This window comes from Diadema antillarum, unplaced genomic scaffold, assembly GCF_040938485.1.
Source record: "Diadema antillarum isolate AM-2024a unplaced genomic scaffold, OU_Dant_1.0 seq00001042_RagTag, whole genome shotgun sequence".
Classification (NCBI taxonomy): domain Eukaryota; kingdom Metazoa; phylum Echinodermata; class Echinoidea; order Diadematoida; family Diadematidae; genus Diadema; species Diadema antillarum.
The window spans coordinates 1,633,143-1,655,360 of NW_027271873.1; the positions used below are offsets into that span (position 1 = coordinate 1,633,143).

A 22,218-nucleotide genomic window follows, 5' to 3' on the forward strand; every position below is an offset into this window, starting at 1 on the left:
AACAATATAATTTCATTTGAGTACACACTTGAAGCCCTCACTACATTGTCATCCCGAAACAGTAATTTTACACCGTCTAAAGTGAAGCAAAATACACCTGTTGCTGTACGTTGCTATGGAGACACCTGTTTACTGTTTGAGCACACGCTCCGATCCGTAGCCATGTACCTACTCATACACCACGTCCGTACACACAGGCCGCCGTGCAGTGCAGTGGTATCGTCACACGCGGAACTTCACTCGGTGTTTGGATCACAACAGTGACTTCTTCCAGACAGGATACATCTGGAATTATTCCATTTTTCCATAAGAAAACGAGCAATTGGAAAGGAGTACGATGACAACAACATTACCCTCGTTAGAAGGTACGCGTTCATAAAGTTCAAAATGAATTAGTGCAATCAAGATAGGGCCGGTCTACCACCAATCACAGTAGAACTGTGTTTACAATATGTCGCCGTGATGGTGACCGTTTGATTGGCCTTGGTATTTTAAGGACGGATTGTGTATGGTTTTGTTGGGGATTCGGTTTGTTATGTGCGTTGTTAACAGGTTAATTCGTGATGAATTATTCAAATTGGTGTACCTGATCTTGTATTCTTACTCTTATTTAAAGTCATATCGTATATTGATAACAGAATTTACTTCCCGGCAAGTTTCGCAAAGATAAATTATACATGTATATATATAATTTATATGATATGTTATTAAAAGTCATAGGATATACATTTTTTTTTTTGTCCAGTGTGTGTCCATTCATATGCACACTTCACATTGATAAGATAGTCAAGATACGTTCTATTTTTGGACAACACAACTTAGTAACTAGGCTAGGGCTTCAGTATCAATGTTTTTCACTCAACTCGATAGTAATTACTTTACAAGCCCACAGTATCATACTTTTTCAAATTCTTCACTAGTTGCACAAATATGTCTATGATTTGGAATGTTGATGAATGATTTGATTTACAATGTCCCTTCTCTGTGCAGCTCTTCTCGGCAAGGAGAAAAAGAGCAATGTTTCCTTTGGGACCACGGCAAACAGGCCACTCTTTCCCGCAAGTCTACCTGTTAACCGTATTGGGAATGGAATGGCCCTGGACACATCCCCGCACCGTGGACCAGGATCTTACGACAACGCTGAGGTGGGTGGAAATACAGATTAATTTACTGCTGAAAAGGGAACAAGATACTTGATAGGTTTTGTACTTCGTAGTTGTATGACATCAATCTGTGAACTGAAATGATTGAATTTTGCAGAGCCTGCTTGATGTGAAGATTTGTTGTGTGTGCCATATTCTCGTACTTCGGTTTCTTGGGACGAGAATAAGATTGCTTAATATCTCTTCAGATCTTTGATGAGATTTTTAGTAGTGCATGCTATGCCACATGTTACTGATGTAATTATTTGCAACTTTAGGTGTAACACCTCACAAAAATATGGTTTTGTGTAACACAAATACAATATATACATATTTTCAAGTTGGGAAATCATTGAGCTTTCTTTCATAAAGGGACACTACTATGTATAGCTACTTTCATTGCATTTTTCATTCCATTGCTTTGGTTCTCTACAAATTTGAGCACTCACAGAATTATTCTAGCAGTCCCGATTTCATACTTGCCAACATTTTGAAATCCTGAAGAGGTAGATTTTGCGAGGGAGCGAAGCGACCAAGCCCGAGCGCGCTTGCGCGCGAGGGGGGGGGGGGAGGGTGTGTCCCCCTCCCGCGGTGTGGACTTTTTTTGTTTTTCAATATAAAAATATGAGATTTGGTGCATGCTTTTTAACCTTTTAAAAGGGTTCTTGGTATTGATAAAAAACTTATAATCCATGTAAATCTATGAACTATTTTGTAGACTATGCATATAAAGATAAAATCAGACATATCGTTAATAATTTTTGTAAGCTAAGCATATGTGAAAAAGTAATCAAACATATTGTTATCACAAGTTAGATAAGAAAATACATTTACGTTTGGTACAATCACGTATACGTACACGGCCGGCTGGGATCATGCATGCCACACCGTATGCCGCATCGGCCGCACCACGCACACGTGAGCTACCAAAACATATTATGCGTGGTTCTAGCTGCACGTACACGTGTGCAGTAAGTCTTGCACGCACGTTGATTATGATAGAGTACTAGATTCTAGTAGTGCGCCACTGCAGTGTGCATACATGATTGTGTGCATATTGGAAGGCTGAATACGGCGTTTTTGAGGAACGAGTTCCTTGAAATTATTATTAGTATTCTAATTACTAGCTTATTTTAGGGAATCAACGCACAATGAAGGGAAAATATGACTTCTATTTCATTTTATGGTAGGTTTGCTACAAAATCGGTAGATCAGAAGAGAAAATCGGTAGCCGGTCAAAACCTCTAAAAAGCGGTAGTCTACCGCCCAAAGCGGTAGAGTTGGCAAGTATGTGATTTGTAAGACGGGACCTGTGTTTTGCCTCTGCTCATGGAAAAGTATATGTGTCATGTAAGCATTGTAGTTCAGTAATTCTTGGTGTACACTATGCAACACTATAATTTTTGTGTTTTTATCTGTTGGATTAAATTAAATTTTAATTCATGTTTTCAATATTTCTTTCTTTTGTTCCATGTCTCTCATTACAGAAAACAACCTTCCTCTATGATATAGACCACCAGATCACGAGCAAGAAGGGTTACACAATGGGGGCACGCTCTGCTCCAAGGATACGAAAGGAATTTGCAGTAAGTGTTGGCTCTAATAGTGATTAATTAATTGAATAGTGAATAATTACTGCATTACTCCATTGTCTTACATGAAGATTTTTCCGTTGTTTCCAAGCTTTTTTTTCTTATTGTGAAGTGAATGTGATATCCTAATTTTGTCTCACCTTCCTGTTTATGTACATCTTTTGTACAGTAAGTACTGCACTGAAAACTTTTAACATTGTAGCCATCATAACTCAGTGGTTAATAAATATTTTACATATCATTTTTGTGACCAATAGCCACCTTAGATTTAGAGTTCTTCGAGGTGGTGATCAGTCAAACTAGGCGAATTGTCAAATTTGCAGATTTCTACTTTTCAATATCACAAGATGAATTTGAGTGCATTTAATCATCAAATGATTTATGTGTGCCCTCCCACAGACAAAGACGCCTTGCCCGACAACCTATCAAACCAAGTGGTCAGCTCCGCAGACATTTACGACTGCCAACAAGCCATTTGAAGTTGGAGCAAACCGATTTTACAGAAATAAGGAGGATCCTGAAATGACACCAGGGTAAGCACTGTGTCAATTTTTCCTCTTTTGACTCATGCACAAATGAGTGCTGGCAAGAATACTGCAATGTTCAGTAGAAGCTCTTCATTCAACCTTCCATGCAATAGAATTTTCATTTGATTTGCTGGATGCATCTGATAATGTTAGTTTCATTGATTAGACGGGGGAAAATGATACCTTTGCATGTATAGCTCTACATGGTATATGTTTACTATAAGAACCAATAAATGTACCATACATTAATATAATTTATAAATTATGTTCATTTTCATTATTTGTTTTTACTCTATTTGATGTACTTCTACATGTATGCACCTCACTGGCCCTTTAGATTGTTAGTATTGACTGATGTTAATTTCCTGTTTCTGGCAAGTCATACAACTACCTGAAGCACAATTCCACTTTTCCACGTGACCTGATACACTGTATATTTTATTTCTGAAGTATTGTATTTTCACATTTTTCTGTTCGATTTTCGACAGGGCTGGCACCTATGAACACAATGTACCAAGAAATAGAAAAGTGGCATTCCATGGCACCTTCGGTGGACCACAGCTGCTGAAGATCCCGCCCACAGATGGCGTCCTCATGCCGGATGACTGCAAGGGAACGACGCAAAAGAGCCGACTCATGACGTACAAGGAGAAGAGGAAATTTGCCATCAGGGAAGCGTACCTCAGCCTGTACTATTAGACCTCCTGGACTTTCGTATGTGAAAGGGGATGTTATCAGTGACATTTGCTTTAGTTTTTTTTTTTAGTTTTTTTTTTCCATTTTCTCTGACCAGATATGTGACAGATTCTGGCCTTGCTACCAGTAGGCAAGAAGTGACTTTGTTGCAGATGGAATTTTGGAGCCTATACATGTCAGGCACATGTTCATTTACTTGCTGATCACAGGAAATGTCAATGTTTGTACGAAAGTTATGATGTATCTCAGGTGTCAGCACATTGCCAATTGTGAGCAGCCTTGGACTCAACCTCTTCCTCTCATCTTTCATTGGTTATGAAGATATATAATTAGGGAAAGATGCAGGATGGTGCACAAATACTGAATGATCATCCATCCCATGGGTGAATCTCTTGAGGTTTTGGTGGAAAGATCTACAAAACAAGGTTGAATGATTAAAAAAAAATGAATGTCTTGTTGCATGGCAAACTAATTTCTGCTCTCTTCAGCAAGAAATGGTTGATTATTTGTTGAAAAAAAGGTATTTGATTTCTCAGTGGAGTCACACAACCTTGCAAGGATCATTCACTTTCATACACAGTACAGAGCATTACATTTGACTCTATTTAATACTACAATGTACTGATCATACTCATAAACCCATGTGGATTTCTTGCTTACATGGATATCGACAGCAGACAATAAGATATTATAATTCTCTTCAAACGAAACTGGACCTGTATGTATAGAATGTGTATGTCCTCGAGCAAGAAATCATATATACGCGGTATATCTCTGTGCTTGGTCCTAAAGGTTTCGAAAGTTTACAAATGCAAGAGGAAGTTAAATGGATTTCCTCACACTTTTCTTTGAAGTATTATCAAGCATACCTACATGTATGTATATGTCTAGCTTGCTCACGAGGAGATATAGATAGCTTTTAACAAGGTAAATTTTGCAGTCACAATTTTTCATCACTGTGTTCAGGTGGTTTCCCTATCAGTTCATTTGAGTAAGGTACTTGTTATTTTTAACAAGGTAAAATTGGCAGTCCCAGTGAACTTGTTTGAACAGGGTTCCCCTGTATAAGTGTACAATGTGTGGTGAAATCTTTCTTTTACTGCATAATCTTTACTGCATAATCTCTTTCCTTCTAGCTTCCTTGTTCTTTCACTGAAATACATGTACCGATTCTAGATTCAATAAGTATCTGAATTAAAAGTATGAAGTATTATTTTCTTTTCGGACATGTCTGGTGCAGGTCACTGGAAAAAGAAAAGAAGTAAATGTGAATCAGGTTTACCCGGAAAAGCAAAAACAGCAGTAAATGCATATTTCTTGCGCAGTGTCTGGTGACAAGAGCCATGAATAGGTGTAAATGGCATTAAATGCATACTGCTTGTGTTATGGCAGATGATAAAAGCCATAAATGTATCACAAACCATGAGAGTACCAATTAAGCCTTTTCCCTCAATGTTTATGCCAGAATTGTACTGTATCAAAACGTGAATGCATAGATTTTGAGACAGCAATCCTGCCTGAAATCACACCACATGTCTTTCTGATCTCACTATGCCATGACTTGTACTGGTTTTTGATACAGTGCTAGCTGCTCTTATTTTTGTACACTATATATTTGTTTGAAAAGAAAGGCATGAAATGTGTGTAATCATCTGTTATTATTGTACAGTAAAGCAAACAAATTACATAATAAACATTACAATGAAATGCATAAGACAATGTTATTTTCTGTTTTATTTGCCTTTTGGCATTTTGGAAATTCAGGTATCTCACATGTACATTGTATAAATGTCTCATAATTTTGTTGCAAGATTCTTACAGTTTGAAGGGCAAAAGGGAAAACAAATCAGACACACATTATATAATGTACACTGTACAGTGCAATCTCGGCAATAAGCATTACCTACAATGTATTACTAGCCTAGTGCCAATAAAGTTTTAAAAAAGACAAAACATCAGAAAAAAAAATGTGACAGTCTACACACACTAACATTGTGTACAGCATTCCTTGTGATGAATTTATAGATGACTGGAAATGTCCAAAGGTATTTTGTGACTTTTTTAACTTCCCACAGATCATAAGCAACATAAAGCTTGATGCACTGCTCATGTGTAAACAAAACTGCAAAAATTTACCATGGATTATAGATGCCCGACAAACAGCAAAACACAGATTTGGGTGCATGGGACAACACACTATCGGTGACATTGATCATTTCAGTGTAAATACTACTGCAATTGTGGTCTTTGTGCGCTCTGCTTCTAAATTTGACTTTCACATTGCATCTTGAGACTAAGGGAAAATAAGTACATAAATAAGAGAATGTAGATATACTTCAACTTTCTGGGCAGAAATTAAGAGTGTGTAACTGTGACTCCTGCTGAATTTACTCTGTACTCGTAAGACAACAGGAACACACAGTTTGGAAATGGTGAACAACAGCATAGATAATCTATCTTTTAACAAGTAACCCAATGCCTTCATCAGTGCATTGATGGAGAAGGCCATCTTGGAATATGGTAAATGATAAATCATGGTATGTCCTGGGTAGATGGGCATCTATATACATGTATAGATATACAGTGTACTTCTTTTTCCATCCATTTTGGTGACATGTTAAATGACTGAATCTCCTCAAGTGAGGAGACTCTTATATCTGTTGTATCTTCAATCAGATTTTTTTTTTATTCAGCTTTAGCGCAATTTGCTTCTCAGTCAAGAGCACCAACACTTGTGTTTAACAAAAGGAACTAAAACAAAATATAAGGTGTCAACATTATTAAAGAAAATATAAGGTGTGCACATCTGCATGCATTTTTCTAATTAATATTGCTAAATTGGTATTTATCACACTTCAAAATGATGGCATAGCTACAGTGGGGGAATGGTTTTAAAGTTTAAAGAGAGACCTTGTGGTGTTATAGCCCTTGCTACACTGGCATGAACTGTGTGCAGACTTGTTCTCATATTGTCACACTCTAAATTAACACTTTCAGCCCAATGGGTAACATGTCAATGTACAAGGTCAATAGGGTTTTAGGCTGGTGGGGTAAGAGGGTTTAACACAATCCCAGCTTACAAAACAAGAGAAAAATTAGCTTTGTATACCCTCTCTCACTTTCTTTGATCATGGTGATCTTTCACTGATCTGTTTACACATATTCTTGCTCATTTACAGTATATACTATATATTTTGTGGGGGTTTATTTTCGCAAATTTTGGGAGTTTGTTGCTACTCGTGAATTTAACGACACACACACACAAAAAAAAATGGACTCTGATCCGGACATGAATTCAATGTCCATGTGTGCATGTACTGATACACACAGTATACAGTTATATGAGCAAGGTGTGTTATGATACACTTTAGTTAGTAACCCAAAGTATTGGCGTGCCTACTGTGTGAATTGGATACACGCAAACTTCTTCATGAAAATGAGTGAATGACACTGCTTTCTCCATCCACTGCTGTACTCCACATCACGAATTTTACCACTGGCAAAAATGTCATGAAGTCCCTATTTGCAACAATAAAACTCGCTACATATATACCATATACAGTCAATCAGCAATATGGAGAGAAGATGAAAGTGAATGGAACAGAAATGGCACTTAGAGCAGTCTGTTTTTATGTTACAATCTCTGGTGGAATATTGGTACACAGCTGTACAAAGTGGCATCAATTTTGCCCAAGAGAGAGAGAGAGAGAGAGGCTCATCATAAACATATCTATTTTATTGGTCTGATACCCCTGAAATTAGATGCACAGTTACTGCTAACATTTTCATCCTCCAACTAAAAAGAAAACAAGTGAGGAAGGGAGAAATGAAGAGTTCTACACAATCCAGACATAAATACTTTAAGAAGAGGAAAAAGAGAATGAGATGGAGGAGGCGGAAGGTGAGAGAATCTAGACGGGCAGAAGTTTTTGAAATTTTCAGTTCAGGCCATGATTTGTTGGGAGAGGGCTTCCAGACGCCCCCGGACGTGGGAGAGGTTGCCCTGCCAGTTGACTAGGTGTTCCCTCAGCTGCTGCCACTGCTGTCGACCGAAGGTCCGGTGGGTCACGTAGCTGCGAGTGGGGAACAAAGTAGGGGACAGAGAAACAGTTAGCTCTAGCAGGTGGAATACTACAACTTTTCCTGTATTTTTAAGGCCACCGCACACTATACAACTTTCGGTCACATGACTGACCGACTTTGAATCTGAAATAAACAAGCGTGTTCATTCTGAGTCTATTGTGATTTATTTCAGATCCAAAGTCGGTCAGTCGTTGCAAAAGAAAGTCCTGTAGTTTGCAGTGGGCTGAAGAGAGAGAGAGAGATTATCCACTGGACAGGGAAGAAGATACATATTAACCAATGTGGACAAGACACCTTTATGCAAAGGTAGAACTTGTAGTCTACTCTACATGTTCACTGATCCATTGAGAATTTGATTGCAAAATACAGGCACTCTGTAGACCATGAGTTACAGGTGGTCTGTACACCAAAGTGGTAACTACGGCTACAAGTACATTCCTTCATGCCAGTCTAGGCAGGTTACATCTACCCTTAGCCATGTGTTACCAACCACAATTCTCCTACCAAAAGCAGCATACAAAATCTGGGTGGTACCGACCAATCAAAGTCAAGCAACAAGCAAACCTGCAACTTGCCTAGAGGTTCAAGCAGAGAGTGTAATCTTTCCTTGTCTCTGTCTCTGTCTCTCTCTTTCTCCCTCCCTCCATTCATCCATCCATCCATCCAACCTTCTCTCCATCTATCCATCCATCCAACCTTCTCTCCATCTATCCATCCAACTATCTGTCTCTCCATGCTGCACACCACAAGTTTCTACAAGCTTCAAGGGATGGTACAGTATTGGTGGAGATGAGAATTGGGCTATTAACTTTTTACGAGATACCTAGAAAGCACTTATGAAATAGTACAGAGCATACCATTCTAGAGGAATTCAAAGTTTATTTGATGAAAATCGGGTTTGGCATGACTGAAACATCCAAAAACAAAGTAAAACAAAGTGATCGTAAAAAAGTGTGGGTCCTACACTTTATTAGCATCGTCTGTTTTGGATATCCTCAGCCATATCAAAACCAATTTTCATCAAATAAACATTGAATTCCTCAATGGGAATTACATGCTCTTTCATATTTCATAAGAGGGTTTCTCATTATCTCACCAAAAAATATGTTAGAAACCTGAAATCAGGTCTCAACCAAATCTACACGATCCCTTTCATGTAGATGAAACAATATTTACCTGATGTTGACCTTGTCCTGGAGTTCGTCTATCTTGGCCTTCACCATCTTGGATTTGACAACTGAAATTGACAAGCATGAGTGGTGATGGGTTACTGTAAAACCAGAAATGTTCACATGCATTTCAATTTCGCAAATTTCGCGAGAGCCACGATTTGCAAAATTAAAAATGCACAAGGGAAGTTCTTGGCTAATACACTAGCCATTGAGTACCAGTGGCAATTCGTGAAAATTTTATGCATGAGAAATGCCATAGCTGCCCAATTCACAAAAAAATTTTATGAAATTTTCACAAAAATATCTTGGTTTACAGTAGTTGTCATATCACTGAACCTGATGGCAAAAGTCCATAAAAAGGCATTCAAATTCTTTTTTTCTAATAGTGAAGCATTTCACCACTGGTAAACAGGGGTACTAAGCCATCCAGCTATTAAAGTGTCTAATTAGGGCTGGTGGAAAGAATAGCCTTTTTTTCTTTCTTTCTTTTTTGCCACATTTTTCATGCAAACCCCAGGCCATCATGGTCTGACAATGGCTCCATGACATTTACTCCCATGGAAATATCTGCACGCTAAGCCAAACATAAAACCTCCCTACCAAACATAACCCTAATCCTAATCCTCGCATTAAACTAAACCTAAAACCTATCACAACCATAACACTAACCCTACGTCCTTGGAGAAAATAAAACTGCAGCAAGTGTCCGCAGAAGCAAATGTTGTGTCACTCTGACACTTGCATTCAAGAAACTGACATAAAGATAGCAGCATTATATTTTTGGTAAAAGTATTTTCTCATGATGCTTTCATTGTGATTTTGTCTTTAGAGTATGCATTACATGTACATGCATCCATTACTCTAACCAGCATGTAATTGAAATTTTTTTTGACTTTCATACTCCATCCCATATAAAGAAGAGTAGATCCCATTCTTATGAAACTGTAAAGGAAATGACAGCATCCAATCAGCATGCTGTATATTGGTGCATATTGTTTCTTATCACAATAACCCAACCTTACACAATATCACTACGAGACACCGAGCAACCGAAGCGTGATGAACCACCTTCATAGAATCAATTAATTTTCACTCCTATTCATTTTGGAATGTAATGCTTTCTTCACTTAAACTGAGTGGGTTTAGGGGCTACATTTTAAGCAACACATACAGTCAACCTTGCTTAAGTCGACCTCACACAAGATGAATGATCGCCCAAGTCAAAGGTCCTCTTCTCTTTACATTCTATTGCTTTTAATCCCTCATAAGTCAATTTTCTCTTAGTCGAAGCTATTTCTTCAGTCCAAATAGATTGAACTTAGGCAAGGTTGACTGTGGTTTGCAAAGCCTAGAGTCTACCTGTTTAAGAGAGGTTTTGAAGGCAAGACAGTGCTATCAAGTAAACACTTGTGTAGTCTCTGCAGTGACGAGGAAGGGGTTGGGGTGTTAACATGTCAACAGTTAACAGATATTTAAATAACATCAGCACTGCTGTGGCTAGTGAGCAAGAGTGCTCTCCGGAAAAAAATGACCCTGCATGCTTACTATCGATGACCGAAACCCTCCACATCCTCTCTGGAGATCTTGAGCTCCTCCTGGAGCCGCTCAAAGCTGATCTCCTTGGTGTCCACCGCCATCCCCATGAAGGTCAGGATTCGCATCTTCTTCATCATCTCGTCATGTGACAGGTCTGCAGGGGGAAGAGGACACTCAGGTGACTACCGGGGATGTAGTTATCCCTCAAAGGGATGGTACAGTTTCAGTTGAGATGGGGATTGAGGTTTCCAATGTTTTTTTGAAGATGAATTTTTGAGATAATGAGAAGCTTCTTATGGAATATGAAAGAGCTTTTAATTCTGAGAGGAATTCAAAATTTATTTAATGAAAATTAGTTTTGCAATGGCTGAGATACCCCAAACAAAGTGATTCTAATAAAAGGTGGTACCCACTTTTTATAAAGGTGCTTTGTTTTACTTTGTTTCTAATATCCCAGCCATTCCAAAACCAATTTTCATCAAATAAACTTTGAATTCCTCTTAGAAGTGTATGCTTTATAACTTTTTCTAAAGTGGTTTCTCAAATATCTCGCGAAAAAAAGTTTAAGGCTGAATTTTCACCTTAACCAATTCTATACCATCCCTCATGAAGAAATGTTGCCTGTGCCTCATGAAGACAATATTTGATTCTAATCTCTAACTCAACTTTTGTCACAACTTAGCAAACATTACATTCTAAAAGTTGACTGACGCAACGATGAAATTTGGGCACATTTTACAGTAACTGTAAGCCACAATCATTGTAGTTGACATGGCAACTGAAATGTAACTAGCAGCCATCTTTGAGCATTGTTTCATTCTGACTGCACTCAGTGTACTTCTCATTCTCATTCAAAATATCTGGCCCTCTGGGAGAAAGTGCTTTGCCACCCAAAAGCAGGCACCCAGTCTGCTGCTGGCTGGTAGTTTGTTACTGCTGTTGGTCTTTTGAATGCTGCTTTTAGTGTTAGCTTTTACTGTTATTGTTTTTGTTCTTATTCTCCTCAGTCATCAATTTCTGTTCCCTTTTTCATCTTCTCTTATTTTTTTCCCTTCCTCGTCATCTCCTCCTCCTCCTCCTTCTTCCTCTTCGTCTGGTTCTCTTCTCCTTCTTCTTCTTCTTCTTCTTCTTCTTCTTCTTCTTCTTCTTCTTCTATCACTTTTAATTATTGTCATCATCATACTGATCAAAATAGTTTTTTACATCATCATGATTACTATCATATAATAGATACTTATACTTTACAATATGAAAAAAAAAAAATCCCTCAAAAAAACAAAAGCAAAACAATAATAGACCAAGCCTGACTCACCCCAAACTTTGATGAAGTCCTGGTTTGAGTTGAAGAAGTTCAGGTAGTCATCTAATCTCCCTGATACGAAGATGGTCAGCAACTGAAAGCAAATATCCACAAAAGACAAACAACACAATCACTCAAGATGTGTCCAGTATATGATTCTTGGCAGCATACTTTCCTTTCACAGAATTTCAGTGCATGAGGCAAGATCTCACCGCTGTGTTGAATATCTACTGATACAGGTGACTCCAATTTAACAGATGAAGCCCTCAGGACTGGCAGATTTCCTTCGTTACAATGAAATTTGTTATATCTAAACAAATGAAGTGTATAAAAATATCTAAATGATAATTTTGGGCTGCAAATATTATTTCATTGGATCTGTAAGTTTCTTTCTAATTGAGTTTGTTATAACGGAAGTGCACGGCATACTGACTTCTGTGATGTCCTAATAACTTCCTTTCTCTCTGTGTCTACTGCCATTCTAAATTGAAGACTAACTCTGCTTGCATTTCATATGTGATTCTTATATTCAAACCATGAAGTTAGATAGGTGCAGATAATGAGGTTGCAAGAATAAACAAACTCAGCAGTCTTGAAGTTTACAATTCAAGTTACAGCCACTAGCAGCATGATATTGCAAGAGCCTTCCTTTCACTCACGTCATGAATTCTGTCTCCTTCCAAGAACTTGACCGGTCTGAGCGGTGAGCAGGTGGTCAAAGAGGTAGACGTTGGGGTCAGCGATGGCGTTGACAATGCACCTGTTGGCCTCTTCCCGGGCCTGGGACGCGTTGTCTTCTGTGTACGTTCCGAGGAGCTCCACCATGACGACGCTTGCCTCGTCGCTGTCGATTAACATCGTGCATCGGACATTTATTATAACTTATTTTCCCTCACAGCTTGCATATCATTATCATCATTGCTGTTGATTCATATTATGCATCAGACATAAATTATGACTGAGTTTCCTCATGCTTTGCATGTCATTATGATCACTAGCATAGTGGATATTGCTGGGTATCACTGAATCCTGATACTGTCAACCTCTGCTGTAAAGTAAACCTTGTGTATTTCCACACCATATTAATATTTTGGAGGCATTTTCTTAGTTCATGACGGTCATTACTGAATGGAATTGTTGAAGTAGATACACATGTACAGCAGAGTCCCCAAGAACAGAGATAGTGGTATAAATATGAAGAGGTTTGGGGATATCAATGAGAAATCATACTGCTGTCTGTGTATGTAGTTGTGATATTTCCTTTTTTTTTTTTCTTTTCTTTTTGGTAATTTAATTTCATCTCAGGTTACAACAATTTGATGTGCACCTCAACATCAACTAACAATATTTGGTTACAGATTGACTGGACAATACAATCTATGACCAGTGGGCATCAAATATTGAGACACACATTGAAATACCGATACAAATACCTTCTGCATAAATTCTTGTTTTTCTCTCTGAAAGAATTAATTCTAAAGGAATCCAAAGAGGACTCGTAGGTACAATCACAAGGTGAAATAGTAGTATATGAAATCTTTACCTCACTGAACATTCCTCCCTCAAAATGGCATCAGGTTTACCCCTTGTGTGCTTTAGTATCCAATGGCACAGAAAACCCACAGCATTGTACACAGTGTACAAAATCCCTGACACAGAAAGGGTTAAAAGATTGGATTTCTTTCTCTCTCTCAGATTTCTACTCACCTCTGTTTGCTCTCCTTGAGGGCCTCATAAAGAAGTCTGTATACATTGTTGATTCTATCTCTGTTCAGCTCCCACTGGACAGTCCATTTCTTGACCTACAGGATGGGCCACACAACAAGTCGGTACAAATAACATTATTGAAGTTGATTACTGATCATACCCCAGCCCCAAATTACAAATGTACTGTTTCTGAATTTCTAGTATTTAGGACAATGAAGCTTCACACAAGGCTCAAACCCTAGCTTAACTGTTTGCTGTGCAAGCATTTTACCTATTTTTTCATTTTGTAATACTGCAGTGAACACATTGATATTTGTGCAATTAATTGTTTGCCCTTGAGCAGCTCAGAAACATATTCACAGGTTCTTGAATTTGCGCTATACAATTGTCAACCCATACAAAATGTACAGAGAAAATTGTGAAGATATTTTTGCAGGTTTTAGAATTTGCGCTAGCCAAATGTTTTCTTGTGCCTTCTCTTACAATCCTTGTTATTTTGATTTCTTTTATTCCTCCAGGTCGATTTTTCTTCTTCCTCCTATTCTTGCTTGTATTTTTCTTTTTCTGTCACATTGATTTATCTCTACATTTAAGGGATGCTGTACTGGGCATGAAGATTACCTTATCGAGGTCTGTGATGACTTGTTCTGTGCTCTCACATTTGGCAGCCACTCGTAAACTGGCGCAGTAGACATGGTATGTGAGGGGATTGGACTCTCCAACTCCATGGAATAAACTATTTAAGCTGTGTAAAAGAGAAAACAAATCAGATTATGTGTAGCAACAGCAAATGTATATTTGTGACCCGCTACAACAAAAGAATCCTAAAGTCGCTGATGGATGAGCCGAGAAAATTGAGTTTGAGATCACATCATCAAAATTGGTCGAAACAATCAGATTTCTATTTTTGACATAATTTTGTAATCTTATGTTTTGTTTATCATCTGCCGAAATTTCGAAGCTAAATGATAAAAGGAAAGGCAAGAAATCAGCGTTTTTCTGGGCCATGATTTTCGGACTTTCAATGTCACAGAAACGTGTCCGAAGATTTGGATTTAGCGCCGCAGCTAGACTCCACCCCTAGCAACAAGGGAGTGATCTTATTGGTCAGTGCGTGGCATCCTGATTACTGATTGGTCATGCATAGACAGCTGGCGCTAAGCTTGAATGAACATCGCGGATGTTGCTAGGAGCATGCCTTTTATTGTTAAGCGGTGAAAACTGTCTCGCCTCCCCTTGATCATGATAGCGTCTGAAGGAAAACTTTGAAGGTGCTTTTCTCGAAACTCTGATTTCCTTAACCACTTGACATGCGCTAATAAAATCATCGATATCTCCGCAACAGAGTACTTTTTATCAGTTGTGCTATATATGAAAATTAAAGTAGAAGAGTACGGCAATAATGTCATGCCATTTTCAGAAAATTGTCCTCCCGCGACTTTCGGATCCTTTTGTTGTAGCGGGTCACATTTATGCTATTAAGCAGACTTAAAGTGTGCAAGCATGAGAGAGGAAAGGTTATTTGAGTGATTTCAATGCAAAATAATTTTGTGAGGACAAGGACCACCACACAGCAAGAAATTACACATCAAATCTTTGGCCCTTAATGTTCAGTTGCCCTTAAAAAGTTACAGAGTGAATCGACTTTGATGGAGAAAATATCATATTACTCATGTTTCATCCTTGACAATTGAAATCCTGTTTCACAGTCAGAGTCACTATTAACATGTGTAAGTAGAAAATAGTGTTAAATGTACTTTGAAGTTACATTTCATTAAATGTTTCAGGACAAACAAGAACAACAACAATGACAACATTAAAAGATACATGGCTTCAAAGCTGAAGCCATACAGCAGAGAGTAAGACACATAGAGAAATCAAGACTTAAAGCAGAGAAGACACTACACTGCACCTACATCTTAAGTCTTGTAAAGGACTGCTCCGGGGTGCCGGCTTTGGTGAGGTGATCGCACAGCTTTGGGACGAGCTTCTCCATCGTCTCCGGTGGGAAGTAGATGATGAGGGACAGGATGCTGTTGAAGACTCCCTCAATTTCTACAAGATTTACAAAAGACAAGATATATATTACCCTTTCTGTGCCAGGGACCCAAAAAAGTGCGTACAGTTACTACAAAGTTTCTGTGCCGACCGACACTCACAGCACACAGAGGTTTAAGACACTAACAAAGGAATCACTTTCCAGTCCAAAGCAATGGGCCCCCAACTAAACAATGTGCATGAATGTGGTTACCTTTCCTCACGAAATTTGAATTGAACTCGATACTTTGCACTTGTGCAGTTCTACTACTGTTACATGATGCAAATTTCAATCAGCTACATGTACTTCAGTACGCAGTCTGCTCAGTCAGTAAGTATGACAGTTTTTCTCTTTTTTCAGTTGCACCAACAAAACACAACACAACACAAAACAGATTCTTTTACAACAAAGAAGATACATCTATAAGATGCAGAATCTGGTTGCTTTTCAGTCAATTCACAATGGACCATTTGACTATTGTACAACTGTGCAGATATGGTTTGTTTTGTTTGTTTTGTTTTTCAAAGAAAGTTGTAGTGCACTAGTACAATTGTATGTGACTCACTTGTTCCAACTGCATGCTGCAAACTTCAATCACTTTGTGTAATGAATAGACTGCTGAACTAAAAATATCTTTTTGGTCCCTTTGATTATGTGTATGTGTGTGTGTTGTGTATCTATTTTCATAATTAGAGCTTGTTTGCTCTGAAAAGCTCTGCTTCTTGCTTTCACCTGGTAACACATCAGAGCCATTCGCTGTGTGAGCTTACATGTAGTGCACAGAAAACTTCTCTGTCCCTCGTGCTGTTTGAATGCATGTGTACAATGTTACATATAGATTTTGAATAATTCAAACAATTCAAATAAAAAATGAGACCAAGGGCTTTGAAGAAATCTAGATGACACTTACCGCTGAAATCAGAGAGCTTCCACACAACTCCTACGTTGTCGATTATCGTTTCCAGGTCACACTGGAGGCCGCCCTCGCTCATCGTTTCTGAAATATCAGCCCCCTTTTCATGGAGAAATGAGCGCAGCTCTCCTGCCTAGTAAGGACACAAAGTTAACAGAGTTCCCCAAATTTATCATGAAACATGCTGTACACATTGTTGTTTTCACAATATACAATAGTAAAGTGTGACAGCTGCCCTATTGAATTGATCTATTGGAAATACTAAATTCTCTCATATTGAACCCACAGAGATATAATATCTTAATGTGTTCGCTATGCTCTACTAAAAAATTACATTTATTTTTGTTAATAGTTAATACTCTATAAATATAAAAGCATAAAAATGATATTTTAATACAGGCGTACAATTAGTCAAAATCATCAGAAAACCGAAGTTCTGCAGGAAGATAAATTATGTCCAAGAATGTGTAGTTACCTGCCTTATGTACACATATTATTTACAAACTTTTTTTTTTATTAAAAATCTGCTATTATTTGTGCAAAATACAGTTAAACAGCATTTTGACCTCAAGCTTTGTCAAGATTTTCCTCATTCAGCAAGTGGAAAAGTTTGGCATGCTCAACACTGCTTGCATAACTATGTATGCAGTCAATTCAAGTGCATCCACAGCTGCTCTGACCCGGTGTGCTGGCTAAATATTGCTGCGGCAGACTGGCCCTGTGCTGAAATTAGTCAAAATCTTGTCTGACAACAGAGACAAGTTCCTGTTTTGAACAGTTTGTGCACAGAATTTGAATTGCGTAAAGCATGTTGCCCATGATTCGACCGTTTCCCTGAATCGACCACTCTTACAAATATAAAGGTAAGTGCATTCTCTCCGAGTTCATGAATAAAAAATGGTGTAAATAAAGTGCGAAATTCAACTATGCAACTACCTCCTTACGCATTCCAAAGAGCATGACAGTGGGCCATGTCACTGGACTTCCAAAATCATTGTCGCGACCCTCCAAATTTGAATCATGCTCACTAAATTGCTTCCACAATTAAGTCTCTTTAAAATACCTCAATCTAAATTCGCAAGTATATCCTTAGCTTGGTGATCAGTAAGTATACACACATACTTTATCTGCATCCGTGCATTTCTTATGGGTGTAACGTACTAATAGTAACAAGTTTATTGCACGAAATGTAGGTGTCAGTTCTTTGCATGGGTGGTCGAGAAATGGGCAACGCGCTTTACTTGGCATGACCATGCTGTGGTACCGTAGTGTTTGTTTTCATTTCAGAAGAGAACTCAAGAGTCAAATTTCATAAAAATTAGATTTCAAGACTGCCATCTGCTGCTGACTGCAAAATGAATGTGTATTAATGTCACAAATAGAGACTTGAGAGTGTCTACAATATAAGTCACAAAATTGAAGGAAAAAAGTAGCAAAAATAGCTAATCTAGGCACGAATGTAAACCGCTTAACCAATCAAATTTTGCGTTAACTATACACAGCCCAGTTGCTGTATAAATAGCGACAGGGCTGTACCGGAATGGCCCACAACACAAAGAGAGCTCAGCAATCGCCTTACGATTGCTTTGAGTTTTGATACTTGACATCATTTTTTGTCACCTCAAACTCATTAAATGTAATCTTCATTAATGACACTACATAGCTATGTTATCGATATTGACATACATTTCACAACTTACCGAAAATGAAGATTATATGCAGCATGCGCGAACAGTACATCTGATAAAGTAATCGGGAGTTCACGCAATCAGACCGTGCACGCTGCTACCAAACAAAGAGCGCACGCACGCAGTAGATCGCTGCACTTCCAGCCACGCATGCGCACGCATAATTTGCATTTGCCGAGTGGTCAACGCGCCATTTTGAATTCTGCAACGATGAACCTCGACAGTCGGGGATTTCGCTCGAAAGTGCCATTTTTTTGTTCAGTGGACGTATCGCGAGGGCTCTCTATGCTATGGACTTATGTACCTTCTGTAATATAAGCATGCACTTTACGTAACGTACAAATGTCTATAAAATTTAAGTAATGTATAAATTGTTATAAGTTTTGTAGTTGTGTTGTGGTTCCCCACTTTGATGGCGAGGCCCCCGTCTGTCTGACGCTGTGCGAAAAATGGTCGGGCGCAGGCTAATTTTACGTACGACTTTTCCCTGCTTCCTCAACGTAAACAGTCAGAACCGCGGCCAGTGATTGATGGTAAGTTCAGGCAAAAGTCTACTCGTAGAGTGATGTGACTGCATTTACATTAACTCAGCTCAGACCACTAGACGAACGAGTGAGGTGAGATACTCATCACCATGATCATGATGATGGACCATTTATTGCTATAGACTAGAGTAACTGCGGCAGTAAGCGGCCGTGCAACTGTTCGCAGCAGGTACAACATACACGGTAATATACCGCTAAACACAGCATTGCACTGTTACATGCACACTACACATATACTAACACACTAGCAATCAACAAAAACCAACTGATAAAATGGGCACGATTTCTGACGAAAGTGAAATTTTCTCACCTAAATGACAACATATCGCATCCAAAATAAAATTTTCCGTACTTCTTAACATAACAATTAAGAAATAATGGTCCAAGAAACTTGATTATTTGTCGTTTTCCCGATGCTCATGGATTTTGAAAACATATCCTCACATAAAATAGAACTTTCGCGAGCCGATGTGGGCAGCCATTTGTGTTCGGAAAGTGGATGTTACCATAAAAAAAAAATCAGAAAAACACGAGAAAGACATCAACAACACCGGCAGAATTAAAGGGACTGTACAGTACTGGTTGAGGTGGGGATTCATGTTTTGAACATTCCTAAGTGAGATAATGAAAAGCCTCTTATGAAATATGAAAGAGCATGTAATTTTAAGAATGATTCAACGTTTATTTGATGAAAATTGGTTTTCAAATGGCTGAGATATCAAAAAAAGTGCTAATAATAAAAGGCGACATGCCCCAACTTTATTAGGATCTCTTTGTTTCACCTTGTTTTTGGATATCTCAGCCATTTCAAAACCGATTTTCATCGAATAAACTTTTGATACCCCTTACAACTGCATGCTCTTTGACATCTCATAGAGTGGTTTCTGAATATCTCGCAAAATGTTAAAAGCTAAATCTACACCTCGACCAGAACTGTACACACCCTTTAAGATCTTGTTTGCGGCCAATGCATGTGCGCCCGCTATTTTCACGTGCTTTCGAAATGGGAATTGGCGCTTATGCAATGTTCGCGAGACATGTGAAGGCGTTCAGCTAAAGATCGCGGAGCATGTGCGTATTGCATAGGGATTGTACATCGTGCCGCAAGCAGAAATACTACGTCGCATATCGCCCTTATCGGCGAAAATTGTGCCGGGTTTTGCCCTGGTAAATCATGAAAACTGCGTTGCCGTTGGTCAATGGTAAATTTCTTTTATGAAAACAATTGCGTTAATGAATAATCTTGTCTATGATACATGAAATGGTTGAAAATAATTTGCCTGATTTGTTTACAAGTTGGAAAAACCCTTAACAATGCTTAAACTGCCGCAAACAGGATATTTTACTCTAGACCTCTACTAGTGCATGTCTGGAAGTTTTTTTTTTTTGTTTTAAAGAATATTTTATTCTTCATCAATGGGAAACATAGTATACATTGGTGTCTGGAACAATTTTGTAATCCTTTACATCAATGAATACAAAATTTATACCAAAACTTTACATCAGTTTAACATGTTTTGATACACTCTGATACATTATTTTCACAATCCATATGGCATATACCGTAGTTATGGGTAAACTCGGCCTAGCGGGTAAAGTCGGCCGCCAGCGCGCACAGTACAATTTTATGTACTGTGCGCGCTGGCGGCCGACTTTACCCGCTAGGCCGAGTTTACCCATAACTACAGTACACCATCCATATATAAACGTCTCTTCTTTTCTAGTTTTACATTACTAATTCCTCAATCTCTTAACAATTTTATTCTTTCATTACATTATAAATTCTATCAACTGAATCACTTACCCAAAAATAATTTCTTTTCAGCTTTCATTCAATCCAACCTAAAATATCAATATCCATTGATTGAAGTTTATTGTTAACCCCCCCCCCCCCCGACCACTCTATACCCCCGTCCATTCTCCCTCTTACTACCCCACCCCATCCCCCCTCCCCCTTCCAAAACCCCCATCACAACAAAATCTCAAAGGCAACTGAAACCTGTGTGTCCTGACGTGCGTGGAAAAGGCATTTCCTGGTGGATGTGCAGCAGACCCTACTCTATTAAATAAACGCATAACAAATTCTCAATACTTTTTCCAGTTTTCCCACTTTTGTAAATGTATTGACAACGCATTACGTATAACTGCTAACTTTTCTTCTTCCAACTTATCCTGCTCTATAAACATTTTAATGAAATACTCCGTTGTGGGTGTCTTATTTTTCCTTCCTAAAAAAGCAATTTCTTCACCAAAATTATAACGTGGTTAACTAGACTAACTCAGAGACTCCAACCCAAAGTACCTTCTGATCCGGAGATTCTCCGCCTGAAACCCCTAGCAAACGGGAGACTCAAAGTTGATATGTGCGAAGCGCGAAATTCCCAGGGTTCTAGATGCTCTCTGGTGCTATCTAAGGCTTATTTTTTCAACATACGATAGAAATATGTAAGAAATCCTTTCCAACGGGAGACAAAGAGCCAGGGCGGGAGAAATCAAATCTCAAACGGGAGAACGGGAGATTTTGCAAAAATGGGTTTTCGGCGGGAGATCTCCCGTCGAAAACGGGAGAGTTGGAGTCTCTGCTAACTGAAGTGCATAATCTTTAATTTAATCGATTCACTTACACAGATCTAAATATATGGGGCTCGTATGGTAAACCATTGAGCAACTGAGAAGATTAGGCTATTTTGGAAAGGCAGTTTTCATTCCACACCAAGTCAAAACCTTTCAAGTGTTAAATGTTACCTGTTCCGCTTCTGGAATATTGATGAATGCTGGTAAACTCATGGTTACTTCAACGAATTTCCCATATGTTCGACGACTGGACTAACCACATGCAATGTGCGTGAAGACTGTTATCCGTTTGTGTATGGGGGCCAGGGGATTCTCATTCGGTGATGGTACACATAGTATGCGCTGTCGAGTCGCTGCTCGTGAGTAAAAAAAAAGGGGGGAACAGGCTGCCAGTCTAGCCCTTGCTTGCGGTCCTACTACTAGTAATTGACGCAAACTAATGCAAACTGATGCAAACTAATGCAAACTACTGAGATAATGCAAACTGACGCAAACAAATGCAAACTCAATGCTAACTCAATGCAAACTAGTACAATACTAATTAATGCAAACTAACGCAAATTACTAATTAATTTATTTATTCAGTCTTTATTCAACAGGGTAGCCCCATCAGTAGGCAAGTACTGTTCTTACTGGGGGCCCTGCACAAACAAACATTACAGTTGACAAGACAGAGACATATACATCAAATACAACACACTGTAT

General features: G+C 38.6%; 2 protein-coding genes across 2 annotated transcripts; one reads left to right on the plus strand and one right to left on the minus strand.

Moving 5' to 3' along the window:
• The first annotated feature begins 253 nt into the window (after window positions 1-253).
• LOC139743050 (ciliary microtubule-associated protein 3-like) lies at window positions 254-4,185 on the plus strand. The gene is made up of 5 exons (XM_071653559.1): window positions 254-365; window positions 991-1,145; window positions 2,630-2,728; window positions 3,134-3,267; window positions 3,750-4,185. Exons 1-5 carry the CDS (start codon window positions 338-340, stop codon window positions 3,958-3,960), a joined length of 627 nt encoding a protein of 208 aa, XP_071509660.1. The 5' UTR covers window positions 254-337; the 3' UTR covers window positions 3,961-4,185.
• Window positions 4,186-6,310: 2,125 nt separating this feature from the next.
• Window positions 6,311-21,801, minus strand: LOC139743051 (eukaryotic translation initiation factor 3 subunit M-like). Its single transcript, XM_071653561.1, is given in 11 exon segments — window positions 6,311-8,030; window positions 9,217-9,310; window positions 10,768-10,902; window positions 12,061-12,142; window positions 12,708-12,749; window positions 12,751-12,892; window positions 13,756-13,850; window positions 14,377-14,500; window positions 15,672-15,810; window positions 16,704-16,839; window positions 21,685-21,801. Coding segments are annotated over 11 exon segments (1,161 nt in total). The 5' UTR covers window positions 21,727-21,801; the 3' UTR covers window positions 6,311-7,900.
• Between the last annotated feature and the right edge of the window lie 417 nt (window positions 21,802-22,218).